The sequence below is a fragment of the Phasianus colchicus genome, chromosome 2 (genome assembly GCF_987193195.1).
Source record: "Phasianus colchicus chromosome 2, bPhaCol1.hap1.1, whole genome shotgun sequence".
In the NCBI taxonomy this organism is placed as follows: domain Eukaryota; kingdom Metazoa; phylum Chordata; class Aves; order Galliformes; family Phasianidae; genus Phasianus; species Phasianus colchicus.
Window position 1 is genome coordinate 80,359,528 of NC_143437.1, and position 19,513 is coordinate 80,379,040.

General features: G+C 36.4%; 2 protein-coding genes across 2 annotated transcripts in view; one reads left to right on the forward strand and one right to left on the reverse strand.

Moving 5' to 3' along the window:
- SENP6 (SUMO specific peptidase 6) overlaps window positions 1-4,715 on the reverse strand; it is an 82,725-nt gene extending 78,010 nt beyond the window's left edge. The window contains exon 1 of the mRNA XM_090136130.1: window positions 4,424-4,715. Within this exon, the coding sequence (XP_089992256.1) occupies window positions 4,424-4,478 (55 nt within the window). The 5' untranslated portion in view covers window positions 4,479-4,715. The remainder of the gene's footprint in view (window positions 1-4,423) is intronic.
- Window positions 4,716-4,808: 93 nt separating this feature from the next.
- Window positions 4,809-19,513, forward strand: part of FILIP1 (filamin A interacting protein 1) — a 127,210-nt gene continuing 112,505 nt past the window's right edge. The window contains exon 1 of the mRNA XM_090136124.1: window positions 4,809-5,299. The gene's annotated coding sequence lies outside the window, so the exon portion shown is untranslated. The remainder of the gene's footprint in view (window positions 5,300-19,513) is intronic.

Consider the following 19,513-nt stretch of genomic DNA (forward strand, 5'->3'; position numbering starts at 1 on the left):
CAAATTAGCTCATGTATAATCACTGTGAAATCAGATGTAAGATATGTTCGTGGAATAAAGCCTTGGCCCTGAGAGAGTAGAGAATTTTGACTGACAGAAGTTATGTGGGCCCCGACACAGGAGAGTTCAAAGAAAATGGAGTTGCCTCACGTGCTCACATTTATACCACACAAAAACATCTCAGTGGGAGGAGATTTGCTAACTCACAGTCAGTACTGAAGTATTTGCTAGCATGCTGTTCATGAAGTGTCTGATTTCAAGGTTTTTTTGGTTTGTTTGTTTGCTTGTTTAACTTTAAAGATCTTCCAAGCCTTTACACTCTTTGATAAATAACAGTGTCTTTACTATGGGTCCATCTGATTAATTCATTCCAGGTATATGTCATCCCTTATCACAGTAGCTACATGCATAAAAATTAAATGACTCTGGTTGTCACTGGTGTATTATTCATAATGGGTACCGTTATTTAAGTTTTTTTAGTAGTCACATATAGCTGTTAGGAAGCCAAGAGGCTGGAATGCACTGGGTCAGGTTGCTCCATTCTGGAAATCCCTGGAGATCCCTCTATTTGACACATCCATGTCACATAAAAATGTCACTAATATAATTTCTGATTTTGTCAAGAGTGAAGGAGATGTTAACTACTCTAGGCATAATAGGTGTGTGATTTGCCTCCAGTGGATTAGACTGGTTTAGATGTTTCACTCCTTTTTCTGTTAAAATTTCATGACAATTACTTTGGTAGTTATTCATCTTCTCTGGGAGCATGAAGTCCACAGCAGTAGGTAAATATATTATGAACATACGTAAGCATATTACTTAGTCTATTTAGAGTCAGAAGAAAATGGCTGTTGCTTTTAATATTAATGAAGACCATTATCTCTATTTCTTTTTGATAAAACTCTTCAAACTCTTCAACATGAAATTAGATTTACTTATTTTAATATAAAGAATTCTGTAAATTTCTACAAAGGGGTATGAGAACATGAGGACTGTCTTCTTCATTTTTAAACAAAATAGATACATGAACTACAGTCATTCGTCAGTTTGAAGATGAATGTACTCTGACTGAGGATTTATGGTTGCTAAAACAATGTGAAATTTCAGCAGACTGTTTAAACTACTTACCATATGATATGATGACATTTAAAGTGGAGCATACCTACTACAAACATCTGTTCTATTTGCTGTCTTGTAGTACAGAAGCTTAAAGCATCAAAAAGTTTTAGAGTGCTGTATCAGTTGTCATCATAAAAATTCCAAACACTGTGCCACCCATAAGGATGGATAATACTTGTAATTGTTCTCTGGAAATTTCAACAAATAAAATATAATCTTTTAAAGAGTAAGTAATATAATTTAAGAAAGGAAAATTAAATCACATTCATTACTTACAAGCAGCTTTCTAAGAGGAAAATTATCAAATAACAATTCTAGAAAAGTATTGGGAAGATATTTAATGCTATAGAATGCTTCTACACTGAAAAAACAGTGTTTTCTAACTGAGACTTTGCTCTATCAAATAGTATTATTGTGCTCTTCGTATCTGCTCTAGTTTCCATGGAAATAAATAGGAGGCATTACTTCTGGAGAGATATGCATATATGCTAAATATGTTTAAATATATTAATATGTTTTTATGGTTTATAATTAACAGGATACGATTAACAATATTTTCACAAATTGGGGACATTCATTTTGAGTCTCATTATTGCCCTCATCACTCTATTTAGCAGCAACCCATCTGCTGTCATCTCTCCTTCACCAGACAGACTCACCTTGTTTTCTAGAGTCTCTTTATCCACTTGTCTCACTTCTCCCTGTAGCCCCTGCACTAAAAGCAATCCTTCAGCTTCTTGTCTGTTATTGTTCAAGCTCTCTTCCCAGTATTCCTCAAAATGTTTATCTGTGGTTCTTTTTATTTAGTTTCTATTTTCAGCTTCTTTCCCCCTACCAAAACCAGTACCAAAAATTCCTCCCATGCTTCCAGCAGAGATTTCTCCAACTCTTTCCTTTGACAATTGCTACTCCATTCCTGCCTTTTATTGCAGCTCTCTCCCACTGCTTTCTTCTACATTAGTTTGTTAGTATCCATGAGCCATATTCAGTAACTGAGGGTAGTAATAGCTGAAATTTAGCTAGATGAATAAAACCTAATCCCTATTGAGTATATTTTCTTCAGTGCTGTAATTCAGTTAGATAAAAAGACACATTCTGCCCTTTTTCCATTAGCTAACACAAGTCATTTTGTTTTTTAAAATGTTGCACACATATATGTAAAACTGAAACAGCAATCCAACAAATTTCATTTTCAGTGCAAAGAACCTCAGCAAAAACATAATTAATGCAACACAATGTTTGAGATTTTAAGCCAACAAAAGCCAGACCACTTAGAGCTAAGGTTCCCATAGCAACCTTACTGTCTCCTCCTGTGTCTGTCTTTTTTTTTTTTGAAAAAAAGACGACATATTGCTGGAGAATGTGCTATGTTATTCCATAAATAGAACCTCAGTCTAACAGGTAAGTTAACTACACAAGAACTTGGAAAATTGTATATGTGCCTTTAAAGGAAATTAAGGCAACGTGGCTCATAGAAATACTGCATGTATATAAATACTACTGGAAATTTTCATGCAAGCTGCTTTTACAACATCACCATTAGCAGGAATTCTGGTTGCAAGTAAATTTTTGGCATGCTTATAGTTACACCAATTATCTATTTCCCCAGATATACAGAAAATATAAAAGGTAGTTAATCAGAGGAGGAAACATTTCATATTTCTTAAAAAAAAATACTATACAGGAATACTTTTCAACTTTTAAGGGATCGTTTTTCAGAGAAGGCAGCTACATAGAAGTACCAAGGACCTCAAAATAGGCAGTCAAACTTTCGGGCCACCTTAACATTGATTTTGCACTTTACACTGAAGATATTTTTGATACAGAACCATCTCAGAGAACCTAGAATATCTCATTACGGGCACAGCAGAAAGCACCTCAGCATCCAACTCATGAGTTTTAATTTCTCATTCTGGATGCTGATTTAGGCACTGCAGTTCAAGAGAATGAAACCCTATTTTTTTTTTTTTTTCTGGATTAGATTAAGAGGATTAAGTTGATGTCCCTGGTAATTTACCATAACTTTAAATTGTGTTTTTTAGAATTTGAAACATTTTATGTACCATTGATGTAAAACCCTGGCAAACCACATGGTAATCAGTTAATTTGGAGAGGATTTTAAAACAATAACATAATGAAGAAAAACAAGAAATGCAATTGAAGGAAATACTTCTGAAACAAATTAGAGAAATACCATCAATTTGCTCAGCTGGGCTCTAGCATACATTTTCCTTATTCAGTTTCTTTGTAAAATCTACAATGAAGCCCTGATTAACGTCCTGACAGTTGTTAGCATCAAAGCAGGTAGATACTCTTGGTATTCTAGCACTGTTAGATCTAAAGAAACCTGATGCTCAAGAATGAGATGACTGGCAAATCCGTGAAGAATCTGCTTTTTCATAACAATATATGGACAATAACAGACAGTGTGTCCAACTAAAAGTGGGTAGCAGTCTGAAATACTGAATAGATCCCCAGAGAAATAATAAGGAGGAACTATTCAACCAATACCCCCTGTCTGGCTCTCAAGGACATTACAAGACAGTAATCATACTTTGCAAGACTGGATTCAACTTTGTTAGAAGGAGCACATTTACTTGTTAATCTGCATTTAAAATAGGAAAGGGAGGAAGTTAAGATTTTTTGAGGTGAAAACAAATGAAATGCATGGAATCTTAAGGGCTGAATAATGAGCTTTCTTCTAGATAATGGTTAAGGTAGGCACAGAGAAGTAGCACAGATTGAAAATAGAGAAACAAAACATGAAGGAAAAAAAAAAAAAAAGGAAAAGCATAATGATGAAAAAAAGAGACGGACAGCCTGAAGAATATAAGTGTGTGAGCTCAGAAAAGCCAGTGGGGCAGAGCACAGGCCGGAACAGTTTTCCATACTGTGAACAGGGGTATGAAGTTACCTAGCTCCCTGTTACACCCAGGGAAATTAGAGTCTTTCAAATTCTCTCCAGTGATCAGAACAGTAAACAGGGGTATTTGACCTCCTTAACAATTTGCCTTCTAAACTAAAAAAAAAAAAAAAAAAAAAAAAACGGTAAAAACATTCTTTATAATGTGTCGATATGCCTTCAACCCACGTTACAAAGTTCAGAGATAAGAACATATAATTTGCCCTTCTAAACCAGAGCCATGTGCTTCAACTAACTGCAGTGGAACTGCATCAGTGCAACTCCATCAGCTCATCAGCACTGTGGGTCTGCAGGGTGAAATCCTTCTTCCCTTAATGGGCTTTCGGTGTGCAGTTTTGGTTGTTATTCCTTTTTAAAATTTCATCACAAATGATTACTTACATACTGGAAGCAACTTTCTGAAGGAAGCAGAATTGGAAGCAGGACTGTGAAACATCTTCCCAGTGTTGCCCTGGGGGAGACTTATGAATCCAGAGAGAACGGAAAAGCCTTGGTTTGTGTGAAAAACTGAAAGCAACTCTTCTAGCCCAGAGAGACTAGCTTTCACCTGTCGGGAGACACTAACGCTAGGCTTTCCTGACACCCTCCTGCCTGCGGGGACGAGGCTACAGCACAGGTGCGCAGCCGCCCGCTCGGAAGCGGCCGTTAGGGAGCGACCGTTGGGCGGCTTCGGGCACGCGGCCGCGCGCCGCCGCTTCGTGTCTCCTTCGGCAGAGCGCGGGAGGGGCGAGCCGGCCCTCGCGCCTGTGTGTGTGGGCGTGTGTGTAGCTAGCACTGAAAGTAATGCTTCCTGTTTACTTCCATGGAAACTACAGCAGAATGACACAGTTAGCTAGAAGAAATTCTCAGCTACAAAATGTTATCTTTCAACGTAGCCACAAGCATTAGCTGTACATTTGCACCAGCAATGAACAAGAGCCTGCATGATGCGTTCATAAATGTCTGCACCAGCAGAGGGAGCGCTGTTGGCGCTGCTGAAATGCACCACCGTGTCAATGGGTGCCATTTTCTTTCCACATGGAGGAATTTAATTCCACACCTTTGCTTCCTACACGTTTCCATGTCAGATGCCATGTTGTCAGACTGCCCCGTTGCTGCCATCTGTTGAAAGGCAACAGAATGGAATGGACGATTGCTGGGAACATTCCGCCTCTGCTGTTACACCACCAACATCTGCCTCTGGCACCATGGGCCAACGTTATAAGATAGGAGGCACTACTTTCAGAGCAGCCCTTGTAATGATATCCTGCCTCACAGGTAGGCATGAGGGAATCAAGTAAGCACATAAGTAAGGTATTTATCTAAAATCAATATTTGCCTTTTTCGGGTCACAAGGATTTTCTCGATGTTCTTATACTCCGTAAGTGTTGTTTGCAGGATGTTTGCAAGCCATAACACCATGGCAATTGTGTACGTATAAAATAGCTGAGGACTGCTTTGGAACACTGTAATGGCATTTTGATATTTACTCGATTTTAAGAAATAGCTACAGTTTTTGGCTTTGGTGAATGAACTCAGAAATTTCTCTTTCAGAGGTAAAATTTTGTGGATATATTGCTGCAGCAGAGCGTAAGTTAGTTTCCTAGAGATCTACCATCTGCCCTTGTTTGAAGCATGGCTACTGGGGAAAGATGTTTAATTCTTTATTGGTGTGTCTGGTGCAATACTCATAGTTTACAGCAATCATGCAGCTTTTAAATGTGTTGTTTTGTAGGTCCAAAACCATAAGCAATTACCTGCATTAACAACAAAGTGTCAGTTCTGCAAGGTAAACTCATCTGTCAGCGTGAGATAAATTAACCCTTAGATTACTACTTTTTTTGCTTTACTGTACCATTCAGGAGGTTGAGAATGAGCAGTCAACTGTAAGAGAAAAACCCTGTTTTTCTCCTTTGCTCAATTTCAAATTAAGCACTAATACAAGATCTTGAAAGAAGGTGATGAAGGTAATCCATTTAGGTCTCAGACAGGAGCTGTTGAATACAACAACTCTTTCCGTTGTGAAAGCAAAGAATCTGAAGAACTGGAAACAGCATAGCTCAAGCTGAGAAGAGAAAAATGCTTGAGATAAGACTACAGGAAGAGGAGAAGATACAAATCAAGGTCTTTATCATCAGGACCAACTGGAGAATGTTTTGGAAAATTAGGTAATTTATTTATACAATTTATTATGAAATTAGAGAAGTAGCACTTTGCCTTACTTTGTATTTTAGGAAAGAGCTGTAATAATATTTATAGTACAGACAAATGTTTGTAAAATATATGGATGAAGTAAGATACTATTAAGAACAATATAAATATATATATATATACACACACATATATATAAAATCTCAAATTACTGGCCCTCAGAGATAAGATTTTTCTATAAATACTATTATAGAAATAAAATTGTTACAGCTACCTGCCCCATAAAAAGTTGATCTTTGAGCTATTCACAGCCTCTAATGCCTTAAAATTCTTCTATCGAAGTTAGAAATGCGGTTATCCTCTGTTGCAGAATCACATACAGTGAGATTCATCACTTCCCTTTAGATGACTATAGAACTGGTCTACTTTTGAGCTAGAGGTCTGCCCTTCTTTTAAGCTTAATAGAGAGGAATAGGCACTTTTAAGGTATGATTTATTTGAGATATTTTTAGATAAATACCTGAGTTAAATAGCTCCATCAACTCTCCTGTTTCTTTCAATTTACTATTTGGAGAATTTAGATTCCTAGCTCAGACATAGATTTCTATAGCATAGGAATCTCTATTGGATTAGATGAATCTTTTAAACTGCAATCTGAGTTCCAAAGTAGAGTTGGAATCAAAGAAACATCCCTAGTCTTTCAGAGGAGAGTACTGGATAATTTTCGTTTTCTATGCTACATCCAAGTGTCTCCAATACTAATTGAATTGCTTATCCCTTTCCTCATTGATATTCCTGGGCTAGTTGTCTTCTCTGATGGACTTTGCAGATATAGTGGTTTTTCTTAGTTTGTCACCAGGGGGCAGATTCGTACTGTATTGGCTCATCTATTTTTCTTTCTTTTTTTCTTTTTTTTTTCCCTATCAGCTGTAACAATCTGCAAAAGATGTGTGTGCAGGCTGATCATTTGAGAAATCTTGAAGTACACTGTTGCATACAGTTTGATTTTAATATGACTTCTGTGCGATTAGGGTTTTGTGGAAACATTTTAATTACAGACTGAATGTTTGATCAGGGATATTCTATTTATAATCTTTTAATTCAAGAAATCATATTAAACAACATAGTGTAATGAATTTTCCACTCTACTTACCTCACTACTTACTTCAGTCAGTCATTACAAATGGTTAGATATTGCCACTTTTGTAATTTTTGTAACTTACAAATGTGAATGAGAAATAGTTGATTCAATTACAGCTTGCTTCCAAAACTTCTATCTCACACTTACGTTAGATAGTACTGCTTAAAAATGCTATGAAGGTTCAGAGGTGACCTGATAGCAGCCTTTCAGTACCTAAAGGGTAGCTACAGGAAAGAAGGGGACAGACTCTTCAGCAGGGTCTGTGGTGATAGCATTTGTGGAAATGGCTTCAAGCTTAAAGAGGGTAGAATTAGATATGTTAGTTAGATATGAGGAGAAAGTCTTTTACAGTGAGGGTGGTGAGGCACTGAAACAGGCTGCCCTGAGATGTGGTTGATGCCGCATCCCTGGAGACTTTCAGGGCGAGGTTGGATCAAACCTTGGGCAACTTGATCTAGCTGTAGTGTCCCTGTTCATTGCAGGGCAGTTGGACTAGATGGCCTTCAGAGGTCCCTTTCAACTCTAAGAACTTTATGATTTTGTGAGAAATAAAATTTATTTCTGAAAGTAATTTAAAAAGTAGAAATACAGTTCCTCAAATACACCCTTCTCTTTAAAAAAACAAACAAACAAACAAAAAAGGAGTTAGCAAAAGCAAGCTTTATTCTGTCCTTTTCTCTCTTTTATCCTTTAATTTTTGCAGGCAGTATATTCTTACCTCATTCTTCTGTTATTTACTACTAAAATAATTTAGTAGCCGAATGAGTTGAATGATGTATACCTATTTAATCTTAATTTTAGAAGAATTTGCCATTGCAGTCTTTACTGCAAGGCAGCAAGAATTTTTTGTCGAAATAAATTTTCTCCAACTGAATAAAAACCCAAGTCAGAAACTGAGATCCCATGTAGAAAATTCCAGCATAGATGTTTAAGGTATGAGACAATCATAAGAAAACAAAGATAGAATCTAGCTAGTAGTGTCACTCCCCTCCACTCTTTCGATTCTCTCACCATCTCTCTTTATCTGTATAAATATATGTATAGATAAAAGTTATTTTAAAGGAATTTGCATTTGAGTAAAACATATGACACATTAAATTCTGATCCCATTTTCAAACCCAAATTGTTTAAATGAGATTTTATCTCTTTGTATCTTTGTAAATATATATTCATGTATCTTGAGATGTCAGGCGTTGTTACAAAAAAAGCAAATACTTTAGATATCTGGTCTCAGTTTGCAGGTCAGAGGTATGTGGGATGAAGTACAGAGTGGTGATTGTTCTAAGATCAAAAGAAAGGCATTAAATAACCTTATTGTTGAAATTTGTACTCTTTTAAAATGAAATCTGTACTTTTTAAAAGAACAAGATGTAAACTAGCCTTTGCCTTTTCCTACATCAAAACTTATGTATTTATTATGTTTAGTTCTCTTGCTTTAAAGCGTCCCTTGGTAACAGTTAATGGGAGAAACAGAAATGTATTAATTATGCCAAATATTTATTCCATGCTGCCATTACTCCTACTGGTAAATCTAGTGTGTACTGACCTTATTCATTGTATCCAGGACATTATGTAAGGGAAAAGTATGCATAATGTTGTTGTGGACAGTACATCCCACACTTACACAGAATCAAAGTACTCTTTAAGACATTTTCTAGAATCTACGCAGTGATACAGACTAGATGGCAAACATTTAGCGTACTGTGTTTGCACATTTCAGCTGAACCCTCTTAAAGAAATCTTTCTGGGTGTGAATGGACTTTCTACTCTCCATACACTTTAAAATACCATTCAGGATTTTTGTTCTTTTCATCTTCAATTTTGAATTTGGTAAGAAAATATTATGTCCAGAAACTTTTGGAAAACAGTGACAAAGGCTATGGTAAGAAAGTGTGTTTTGTTGTTTTTTGAAGTTCAGATTTATGATATAATACTTCTAGAAAAAAAAGTTGGAAAATTAATTTAAATTTTAATTCAGTGGATAAACTTATTCTGTTGTTTAACATATATTCAGTTATGGTCTACATGATATAACATGAATTAAGACCTGATGTCAAGTATTCTGTAGTTAATGTTTATGCTGTTTGGCTTGGATTTTTTGGATATGTATACTGACACTTGCATTTGTAGTGTATGCATATACATGAAATGTATACTAGTGAGATATTTGATAAGTTTATTACATTCAGAAAAATGTAGTTTGTCATTCTTAGGATGGTATTTTTGTCATATTTTCTAATCTCATGACAAAAAGTTATACATTTCTACAGGAAGGAAGAGGGTGTTCAACTGAATGGGAGTTAGAGAGTTTAGAAAAAAAAGTCACTGAAAGAATGAAAAGGGTGTCATGCATTTTAAGTTTTATCCAGTATTGCAGTGAAAATGTCTAGAAACACACCATGTGAAAAAGAAGGCTTAGGCTGCAACAGCTTTTCAGGAAACATCATGTAATAGAACATCAGAAACGCTCCCTCTGTGTTCTCTGTAGAGAACAGGAGGTGCAAATGGAGAATGGGAAAGAGTTTGTGAATTATTTTTGTAAGAAATATATATGGTTAACTGTATCCACCATTTCTATGGGAATCTAAGACCGAAAGTGTTGAATGCTTCTTAAGAAGAGGCAGTGAGAGATGGCTGTAGCTCATGTGTTCAAGAATGTTTTCGTATACATGAACTGTGAGAACTACACTTGTAAGTAATTTTACCTTGGAAAGAAGATAGGAAATGCATATGCAATACTCTATGTGCCTAAATACCAGGTCTGAGTGGAATTTCTAAAGCAGGAACTTTGCTGTGTGGTGACACTGGTTGTGCTATAGGCCTGAGAAGGTTAACATAGTGCTGCTGGAATATTCAGAAACCATTTCTTTTCATTGTAGGCTAAATACTCTGAAATACCATTTACTGTTCCACCTGACTGTTTCTGAAAAGGCCACCTCATCTTTCAGAACATCAGAGGGGTTGTGGTAAGCTCTCCAGTAGAAACTGAGCTTTATGGATGTAGCTGAAAGAACAGCTATGAAAAACTGGAAGATACTTCTTTACTGGTCAGTTAAACTGGTGCAAAGTAGTAGCCTGAACACTGCCACATGACGATACAGTTAAATTATTGGAGCAGACTCTGTGACAATTTTGCTTTGTACCAACTAAACACTTTCCTAGATAGTGTCTGGGAAAGGTTCAGGTTAGCACAGTACAAGGACTACTCCTAGTAGGCAATCTGGCAGCAGATAAAGGAATGCCATATGGCCAGGGTATTATTTACTTACACAGATGTAGACAGGGATGGTGAAGCCAGAAACCAAAACTTGGGTTAAGGAAGCTGATAAAATGAGACGTGTGAAGGCTTGTATGAAGGGATTTATTTCTAAAGGAGTTGTATAAAACATCCGGTAGAACAAGAGCTCCTGTGGTTTATCTTGATTTACGGGGCACAAAACTGTGCTGTGGGTGCTGTGTACCACATGGCATGTTCTGCACTGGCTCTGAGGTGTGACCTGCACAGAGAAAGGATATATATAAAATGTAATGAGTTAAAAATAAATAATTGCATCATTATTATTTTTTTGTTATACACATGTATGGGAACTGCTGAATCATGGCCTGAACCTCTGATTGATCAGCTGAGGCGAGCAATGAGTCAGCCCTGGGAGCACAGGTGAGGGCAATTCACCTGTGCTGCTGGAAGGGGTGGAGCCTGGCTCCACCTCTCCTAGATCCATTTAAGAGCTGACTACGAGTAGGGAAGGATCTCTTTCTGGAGATCCCTCTTTTGGAATTTTATAGTGAGCCCAGAATAAGGGTAAGTAAGGGTAAGCACTCTTATTTATTCTCTTTTTGGTATAATAACCTGCTTAGCCAAACTCTCTTATTTATTTTATAATTATAACATCTGTGTATTCATTGGTTATATGGCACCTCATGTTTTCTCTCTAGTAGACAAAATATGTTTGTATTAGAATGGATGCTGTATACTTGCTCTCAGACTCTAAATATTTATTATACCTGCTATAAATGGATAATAATAGGCTCTGCAATCTATATGAATAAGGTTAGAAATGTTTAAATTTAGAAGAAAAGTTGATTTTAAAACATCAAAGTCATAATTGTGATGTTTTTTGGTCACAGGTAGCTCAACTAGATCTCCTAAGTGACAAGTTAATTTAAAATTTAGCTGTTCTCAGAAGACTACAAGCCCCATGCCTCTAGGTGGCATTATGTAGTCATTTAAGTCCTATGGATGCTAATAATTCATACAGATAATGTGAAAGGCTTAAGTAATTCTGCACCACAATAAATCTTTTTCTTTTTAAATACTAATAAGAATATATCATACAGCTTTAAATGGTATTACTGCAAGAGCCAGATGTAGGATACAGAATTTGAATATTGTTTTTGTAACAGCATGCTGGTAATTACTAGCTTATTAACTCAGACTAGCAGTAAATTCATATTTAAAATTATCTCTGTGGAAAATGTAGTTGTGTTATGAATGGGAACAAATGACAAGGCATTGTGAGTGTAATGCAATCAAATGATGTAAGTTTTTTTATGAAGTTTCTCTGTTTTTATCCAGCCTTGACTTTGAGCTACAGATGGATTTCAGTTAAAACTCTGGAGATTAATAACTCCAAACACTGATGATATTCAATACTCATTTCCAGTTAGGAATTTCGCAAATGTTCCCCATGATTAGAATGGGAAAAACTCATGGAAGGAATTACTCTTGATCTTTGTGCTTGAAATTGGGTCTCAGATCCAAAATCTGCAGCCTTAGTATATCTCTACCAAGAGCACAGCAACTCTTGGGACTTCTTTAACAAAGGCAATTCAGTTTATTAGTTGCTATGATGGCTTCATAATGACAGAAAATATCCATGAGAAATTGCTTTTCAAATACCTGTGTTCTGCAGGTAATACCTATAGCCCAAAGACTTGTCTTAATAGTCTCAGTTCTAATCACTTCTATCCAAGCATCTACCTCTTGTTGATTCACCTTTCTAAATAAGGGCAAATTCAGTATTTAAATTTATCAAGATTTTGATGAAAACTTGAGCTTTACTTACCCCCAAATTTTCTTTAAAGATACTTTTAGTTTAGGTTTCTTAAAAATGTCTTACTTCTGAAGTGTATTAAACAGACAAAATGATGTTTTGTCCTTTTCCACTTTACTAGGTGAATTGAGTTCAGACCCAAGTTCCAGTGAGAAAAGGCTAAGCTCTGGCTCAGTTCTTTGCAGTCCCAGTAGGGCAGATTTTGGATGCTATATTTTCAGCTTAGGGGAAAGCTTACCTATCACATGCAAGAAGTGCACGTCTTGTGATAAGATGAGAAGGCTTAAAGTATAAAGTTTTAGATCGGGATCGTGAGCCCAGGACTGCACTAAGTGATTGTGCCTGCTGCATTTCCTCATCAGTATGTTACACTGTAGAAAAGAACAGTTGAGACAGACCAGCCATCTGTACAGGATGTTCTCAGGTCTGGGCAGAAGAGTGACAGTGACAGGCAGCTATTGGTTCCTGAGATGCAGGTGCAGCAGTGGGAGAACCTGACATTGAATATCATTCCCTATGGAACAGGTCTGCCAACAGAAAAGAAATGTTGTTACCAAGTACCACCTATGAAATAAGAAAGGAAGCTGTTCCTTTTAAAACTTCTCACAGATTCTGCTGTATGGTGAGACACTGGAACAGTGAGGTTGTGGATGCCCCCTCCATGGAAGCATTCAAGCCAGGCTGGATGGGGCTTTGAGCAACCTGGTCTAGAGGGAGGTGTCCCTGCCTATAGCAGGGGGTTGGAACTAGATGATCTTAAAGTCCCTTCTAATCCAAACCATTCTGTGATTCTATAGCCTAGGCTTTCCTGAATGAACGAGTCTCCTAACAACCAGAGTTTAGTGACACATACATTTTGTTGGTAACTGACAAGAAGTGGAGAGATGCAAGTCATAAGAGATGTTCAGGGTGGAAATCCTCCATGGGTTGTAGCAGTGTTGTTCAGAACCAGGGCACTGTCAAAGTCTGCAGGCAGCATTTCTGGTGCCTGAGTAGGCACTTCAGCTGATTGCTATAGGAAGAGGCTTTCCATCCCATATGTTTGTCATTAGGATAGTGAACAGGTGGTCTGAAAGTGTATTTTACTTTAATTTAACCTCGTAAAGTCTCATTCAAACATGCTTGCAATAAACAATCTGTTCTTTCAACATCTCTGCTACTGACAAAAGTATCTTTGAAGCAGTTGAATTTTTTTTTCTGGTGTCTTTTTGGCTGTTTTTTGGTTGTTGTTTTTTTTTTTTTTGGTATACACTGACTATGATGAAATGTTCTTTATGAAAATCTGGCATAAATAAGACTTCGGTCTAATTAATAAATCTTTCCTGAGATAACCAGGATGCTTTCAAGAAGTTTTAGTTTTTGTGCTTGGCCCTTCCTTGTTTATACTGGCTTCAGCTGTTGTAAGCATGACCACAGGGATAGTTTACTTCAAGTTCAAGTAGAAAAGTTGAGTTGCAACTCAGAGAAAAGCATAATTATTTAGCTAAATGCTCACATGGACAACTCTCTATTGACCCTTAATTAATAGGTCTCAGCAGTCTTGTTGCATGTCTACTTGTGTCGTAATCTTTTGACTAGACAGAAGAGCTGAAGAAATAATGAAAAAAGTGGAAAATAGATGGTTAAATGAAAACTGAAAAGTTTGAAAGAAATACAATTCTTCTGTTTTAAGGGAAGAGACTGATATCTAGGATCACAAACTAAGACAGCAAGGGTGAGTGTTATATCAGCTAATTTCAGACAGCAGAGAAGTCTGATTTAACCACAGTATTTTGTCAGTGGAGAGAAATAAATTCTTCTAAAGAGTGATTTCAGTGGCTGTGTTAGTAAGGGAGGAATTACACTTTAAACTGTTTGTTTCTCTTGATGCCCAGGAAGTCTGGATAGCTGGCTGAAAGGTGTTCATCAATGGTATAGATTTCTGTATTAGTACAGCTGAATCCCAAGCTGATCATAATGTATATGATCCACAGTATAGATAACATGGTGATGGAGACTCTTGCTGCTTAAATAAGCTTGGGTTAAAGAGGATCCAACCCTATTTCTTCATCCTTCCTCTAGGAATTCCTCTAGGATACAAAACTCTCTTAAAGTAATAGGAGTATCGTACCAAGTGAATAAACCAGGGAATGTTTTTGTATGCAACTTATTGACATATTAGTATAAAAAGATGTGTTTTTTTAAACAAATAGTGCATTATTTTTTTTTTTACCGTGAGGTGTACTACAGAAAGAATGAGAAGCTTCAGAAGTTGTGGGCAGTCCAGGGAAATGTATATCACTGTGGTTCCATATTCTGTGAAGGTGAGGTGAAGGTTGATGTAATTTTATTGACAGTTAAACAGAAAACAAAATTGTTTACATTCAGAGAAATTAACTTAATGATGGTCGTGAAGTCAAAGAAGAGGAATTTGGGAGGGTTTGTTCATCAGGGATTTTTCAGACATGTTTTGGTGCTTCTCCTTTTTCTTTTGTTTGTTTATTTTTATTCTATTTGAACAATATTAAAATCTCTTTGTTTTTGAATACTGTTCTTTATGAATACTTTGTTATCGTTGTGCTTATTTGGTTGTAACAAATAGATAACTTCATATTTATAAAATCCTGATTTGTGAAAATAATGATATTGGAGAATTATTAAAATATGAAAAAATTATTCTACCTACTCTTGTATTATTCACTGAGGAAACCTGAGGCAAGATCTGGGATGTGAGAAATATTTGCAGAAAGAACAGAGATATGTTCATATTCAGTTCTATAAATGGATTTAAAGTTTATTTGACCCATGTATGTTTGGACAGAACTTTGTTCTTTGTAGAATCTTTTGAAAGTTCATATCTTAGAGGGAAAAATAGGCTACTCCAAAAATATTCATTCTTGTAATGCATCCAAGAAAAAAATCTGGGATAGAATAAAAGGATGTGCACTAGCTAGGACCAATGGTTTTTTAAAATGTGACCAAAGAGTCAGAGGGTACTGGCTAAAAACCCTCCTGCTTCTGTCCATTACTTGAAGACAGTAATGAAAGACACCTTCTTACTGTGCCCCTGTAAAGGTTTCATTTAATGGAGAAAGATTTCAAAGAAGATATGGCTCTTCATCGGGACATGATTCCCTTTTTCTAGGGTGCAATGTTGTCCTGCCCATACTCTTATTTCCAGCCCAGTGGAGGCTCTTCTCTCTGTGCAGTAGAGTTACGCTTGTAACTTCAGATCCTGCAAACCTATGCTATTATGTAAGTCAACTACACTCAACTTCCACTAAATCCCTTATAATCAAGAAGATAAAGTGTAGCAGGCAGCTGGTCAAGAGCTGTGTTGTTTCCTACTGTTCTAATAGAGCTCACACATAGCTCTCACTCTACACCCACCTTATTTTCAACTCTTGCATCCTGATAACTTGAGATTAATAGTTTGGTAGTGCAGGACCGTCACACAAATTGTCAGTTGTTCCCCAGTGAAGCGTTTGTCCAGGTTAACTTTGTCCATCAATTCTAGGTATTCAAATGAGTGAGAGGGCTGGGATAAACAGCTGCACCATGCAAATGCGGTTTCAGGGACTTTGTGCTTCTGCCTCTTACAGAATAATACTGTGTTACAGAATACAGAATAATACTCTGATATTCCTGAGGCCTGCTCCAAATGTACTGTTTAGCAAACACAAAACAGTTGTTTATTTTTCTCCTTTTTTTTTCCCCTGTACTTGATAAAGGCTTACAAAGCCTGAGTGACAGTATGGTCAGATGGAAAGAATACAGATTGTCCACTCAACACACTACAGCCAGAGATATGCTGCCTTTTCCTCTCTTCCAAAAACAAAAATACTTTGAAAACACAGCATTCATGCAGAGTTCTGGCCTTTTTGAAATTAGTCCTGTCCCCTCTCTCTCAGGCTTCTCTCAAGCATTCTCAGGAATGCTTACGATCATCTGTGTTCACAAAAAGCTACTTTATACTTCACTGTAGTAGTTAACTGGATTCAATTATCAGTAAAGAAAACTATTAAAAATCCCCCTATTTTATTATTTCCCATCATATTTCGCTTCCCATATTACAGTAATCCATGAACATGTCTTTTGCTTTAATGGTTTTTGAAGTTCAGTTACAGTTTGGAGGCAAACTGGTTTCTTATATGTATTTATATAATTTCCTGTATGTATTTATTTAAAAAAAAAAATTGATTCAACATGTTTGTAGCTTAAGACCTGTCTTAGACTTTCTCTCACTTCATGCTGAAATTTCTGGTTTCATTACAAATGGCAGAAATTGATCTCAGTGTAGGTAACAGCTTGGAACTCATGTGCCTACTGAAGAGTATTTTTGTGGGATTTGAAGAGATGTGTTTAACAGTGTCTATCAGCTGGCACTGTAAGCCAAACTGATAGACAAAAATGACTGTTTTGAGCTAAGTAGGTTCTTAAACTGCCTTCATCACTGACGTTTCTGCATTCCTACACTAAAATGTACTTAGCCACTAACTGCCCATCTTGTCTCTTCATTTCTGTTTTTGTCAGTGTTCAGACGAAATTTCTGTTTTCATCCCTGTCCTGTCTGGTTGGTTTGTTTGCCTATTTCCCTTACAGGCTTTTGCTTTTGCTCAGCAGAGGAGATACAATTCTTGCTGATATTTAAGGTGAAGGAAGCAGAGGTCTCTTTTTCCTCTATTTGACAAGCATTCTATTTATTTGGTTTCACTGTTTTATAGACTTTAGCTGCTACAGCTTTATATGACAAGCCAGCCATATCCTTCAGCAACAGCGAAATTAATCTTGTCATTAAATGTTCAGGTTCTGCTTCAGCACATTCTCAACTCTGTTGAGAATGCAAAACAAGTAAAATAAATCAATGTTTTTCTGATTTATCTTATTTTTAACTTAAAATGGTCATGTAGTTCTATTCTGCTTGAGTTAATTCCCAGATATGTCACCATGGTCTGGTGAGTATTAGCTTTTTTTTTTTATCTACTGCTTGTTTTCTTGAAGGCTAAACTGCCCCTAGAAGATTCTTAGTGATGGTGCAATGTTATCTGTTGAAAAATGTTTATATCCCAGTCTATCACACATGCAACACTAAAAAGCAAGCAATGCAGAAGAACTTAATGGATCATCTGGATGGCATCCTTTTGACAGAAATAGAGAAGAATAATTTGAGGCTCAGGAGGACCTTCCTGACTTTCCAGAAAGATTTACACAGATGTGGAGGAGAAGGAAACTTAATGAATGAATGAGATGAAAGAGTTGTGGGGAAAAACGGGATAAAATAAACTTAAATTTTTAAAGTTATATATGTGAGAAGGAAACACAAAACGCAAATCTTGGCCTCTTGCTTTCTGTAAAAGGAGGAATGTGAGGGTAATATTTGCCAAAAAGAGATCTGTTTCTTGTTAAGGCATCTTAGGCTTAATACACTTTCTGGGGATAATATGACAGAGGTAGTGCAGAGTGTATCAGCTCTGAATATATAATTGAATCATCTGTTTTCTCAGTATCATTTAAATATGCAGTTCAAAAAATTCTTTTGACTTTTCTTAGACAGTTAAGCATCAGCTTTCAAAGACAGATACTGTGCTCTTTAATGTTGGAAGGCCTACCTCACTTCAGTGAAAGTACTATTGGTTTGAGCAACCAGCAATGCACATTGGTCCCTGATTTTATTTAGAAATGTACTAACTAACTATGAAGGCTTAGGTCTTGGCAAACTAGAAGTCTTAAACGTAAGAATTAACACAATTGCAGGGATTTTGAGGGAAATAGAAGAGTTATCTGCTTTATTTACTTTTTAGTTTGAACTAAACCTTATTTCCTTTTAAAAAGTACAGTGTAAGATAGCACGTGAAAAATACTACTAGATATACTCATTAAATTTATATAAATTTTTACTCTGGGAAAATGATTAAGATGTGGAATTGTGCTGCAGAGCAGATTCTTCTCATGTTACTCAGACCATCACAAATGATTAAACATATCTTCAAGATAAAATGATTCACTGTGAACCAGTTCTGACTGTATGCCTAACTTCATGATTGATTTAGGTGAGATAAAATCATCTCTGATGTACTACTTATTCTGTGCAATGACTCCATCCTAGAAAATATTCAGAGCTGTCTGAACGTGGTGCCTGGGTAGCCTTTGCTTGAGAAGGACTGGGAGATGACTCCAGATATCCCTGTTGATCTCAACCATTCTGTTATTCTGTGCCATCTTAAAATACATAAAAATTGCAAGTAGAGAGAAGCAATATTTGCAAAGCAAAAGGTGCCCTAATAAAGCAAGTAATACAATTTTATTACAAATTTCCTAAGCCAGTACTAGCTCTAGCTTCTCTGCTCAACCTTATTTGTTCTGGTGTGTTTTCTGAGTACTGCCAGATGGGATACTCAGGAGTTAGTTAAACATAGCAGACTAATTTTGGTAGATCTAATGAAAAGGAATGTGGTTATCAGTTGTGATTTTTTTGCTTCTGTTTGAGCTGGTATGTACCTCCTTCTGTTGAGTTGCTTATATCATGAAAAACAATAGTTTAATAGATACAGAATATCTAAGGTATTTTCTGTTTTTCTTTCTTTCTGTTTCTAGGAAGATATGCCTTGCTTTGCTTTCTGCAGTACTCTTGCTATAGCACTGGTTCTGGTTCCTCTGTGTATCCCCTCTCATGGTTTCTTCACCATGCAGTTACATATTGCCCTATTGACTAGGGATTCTCCATCTCATCTGCATTCACATCACTTTGGTTTCTCTAAAACTGCATTTTTATTTACAAGGACTGAGAGGAAACTCTAGTAACTTATTTTAACTTACAGATTAAATAATGAGTCCAAATATGTTAGTTTGATCTTTTTCTGTTATTGCAACAGTTGACTGATTATTAATAACAGTACTACTGGGAAAATTGGTCCTAAAGCAATAAAACCTTGTAATAAATAAATGAATAAATAGATAATCCTGTTGTTATCCTCACTTGTTACTGTAAAAATTCTATCTACATTTTTTTTGCTCTTCCAGTGGTTAACAAATAAGGCAAAGCAATTCTCCTCTAATGCTCCCCAGTGAACTATGTGGTTAGATAACTGTTTTCAACATTGCTGCTTAAAATAAGGCACTTTGAAAGACCATTTCATTTTTGAGTATCACTAGCAAGTAATGTCTGCA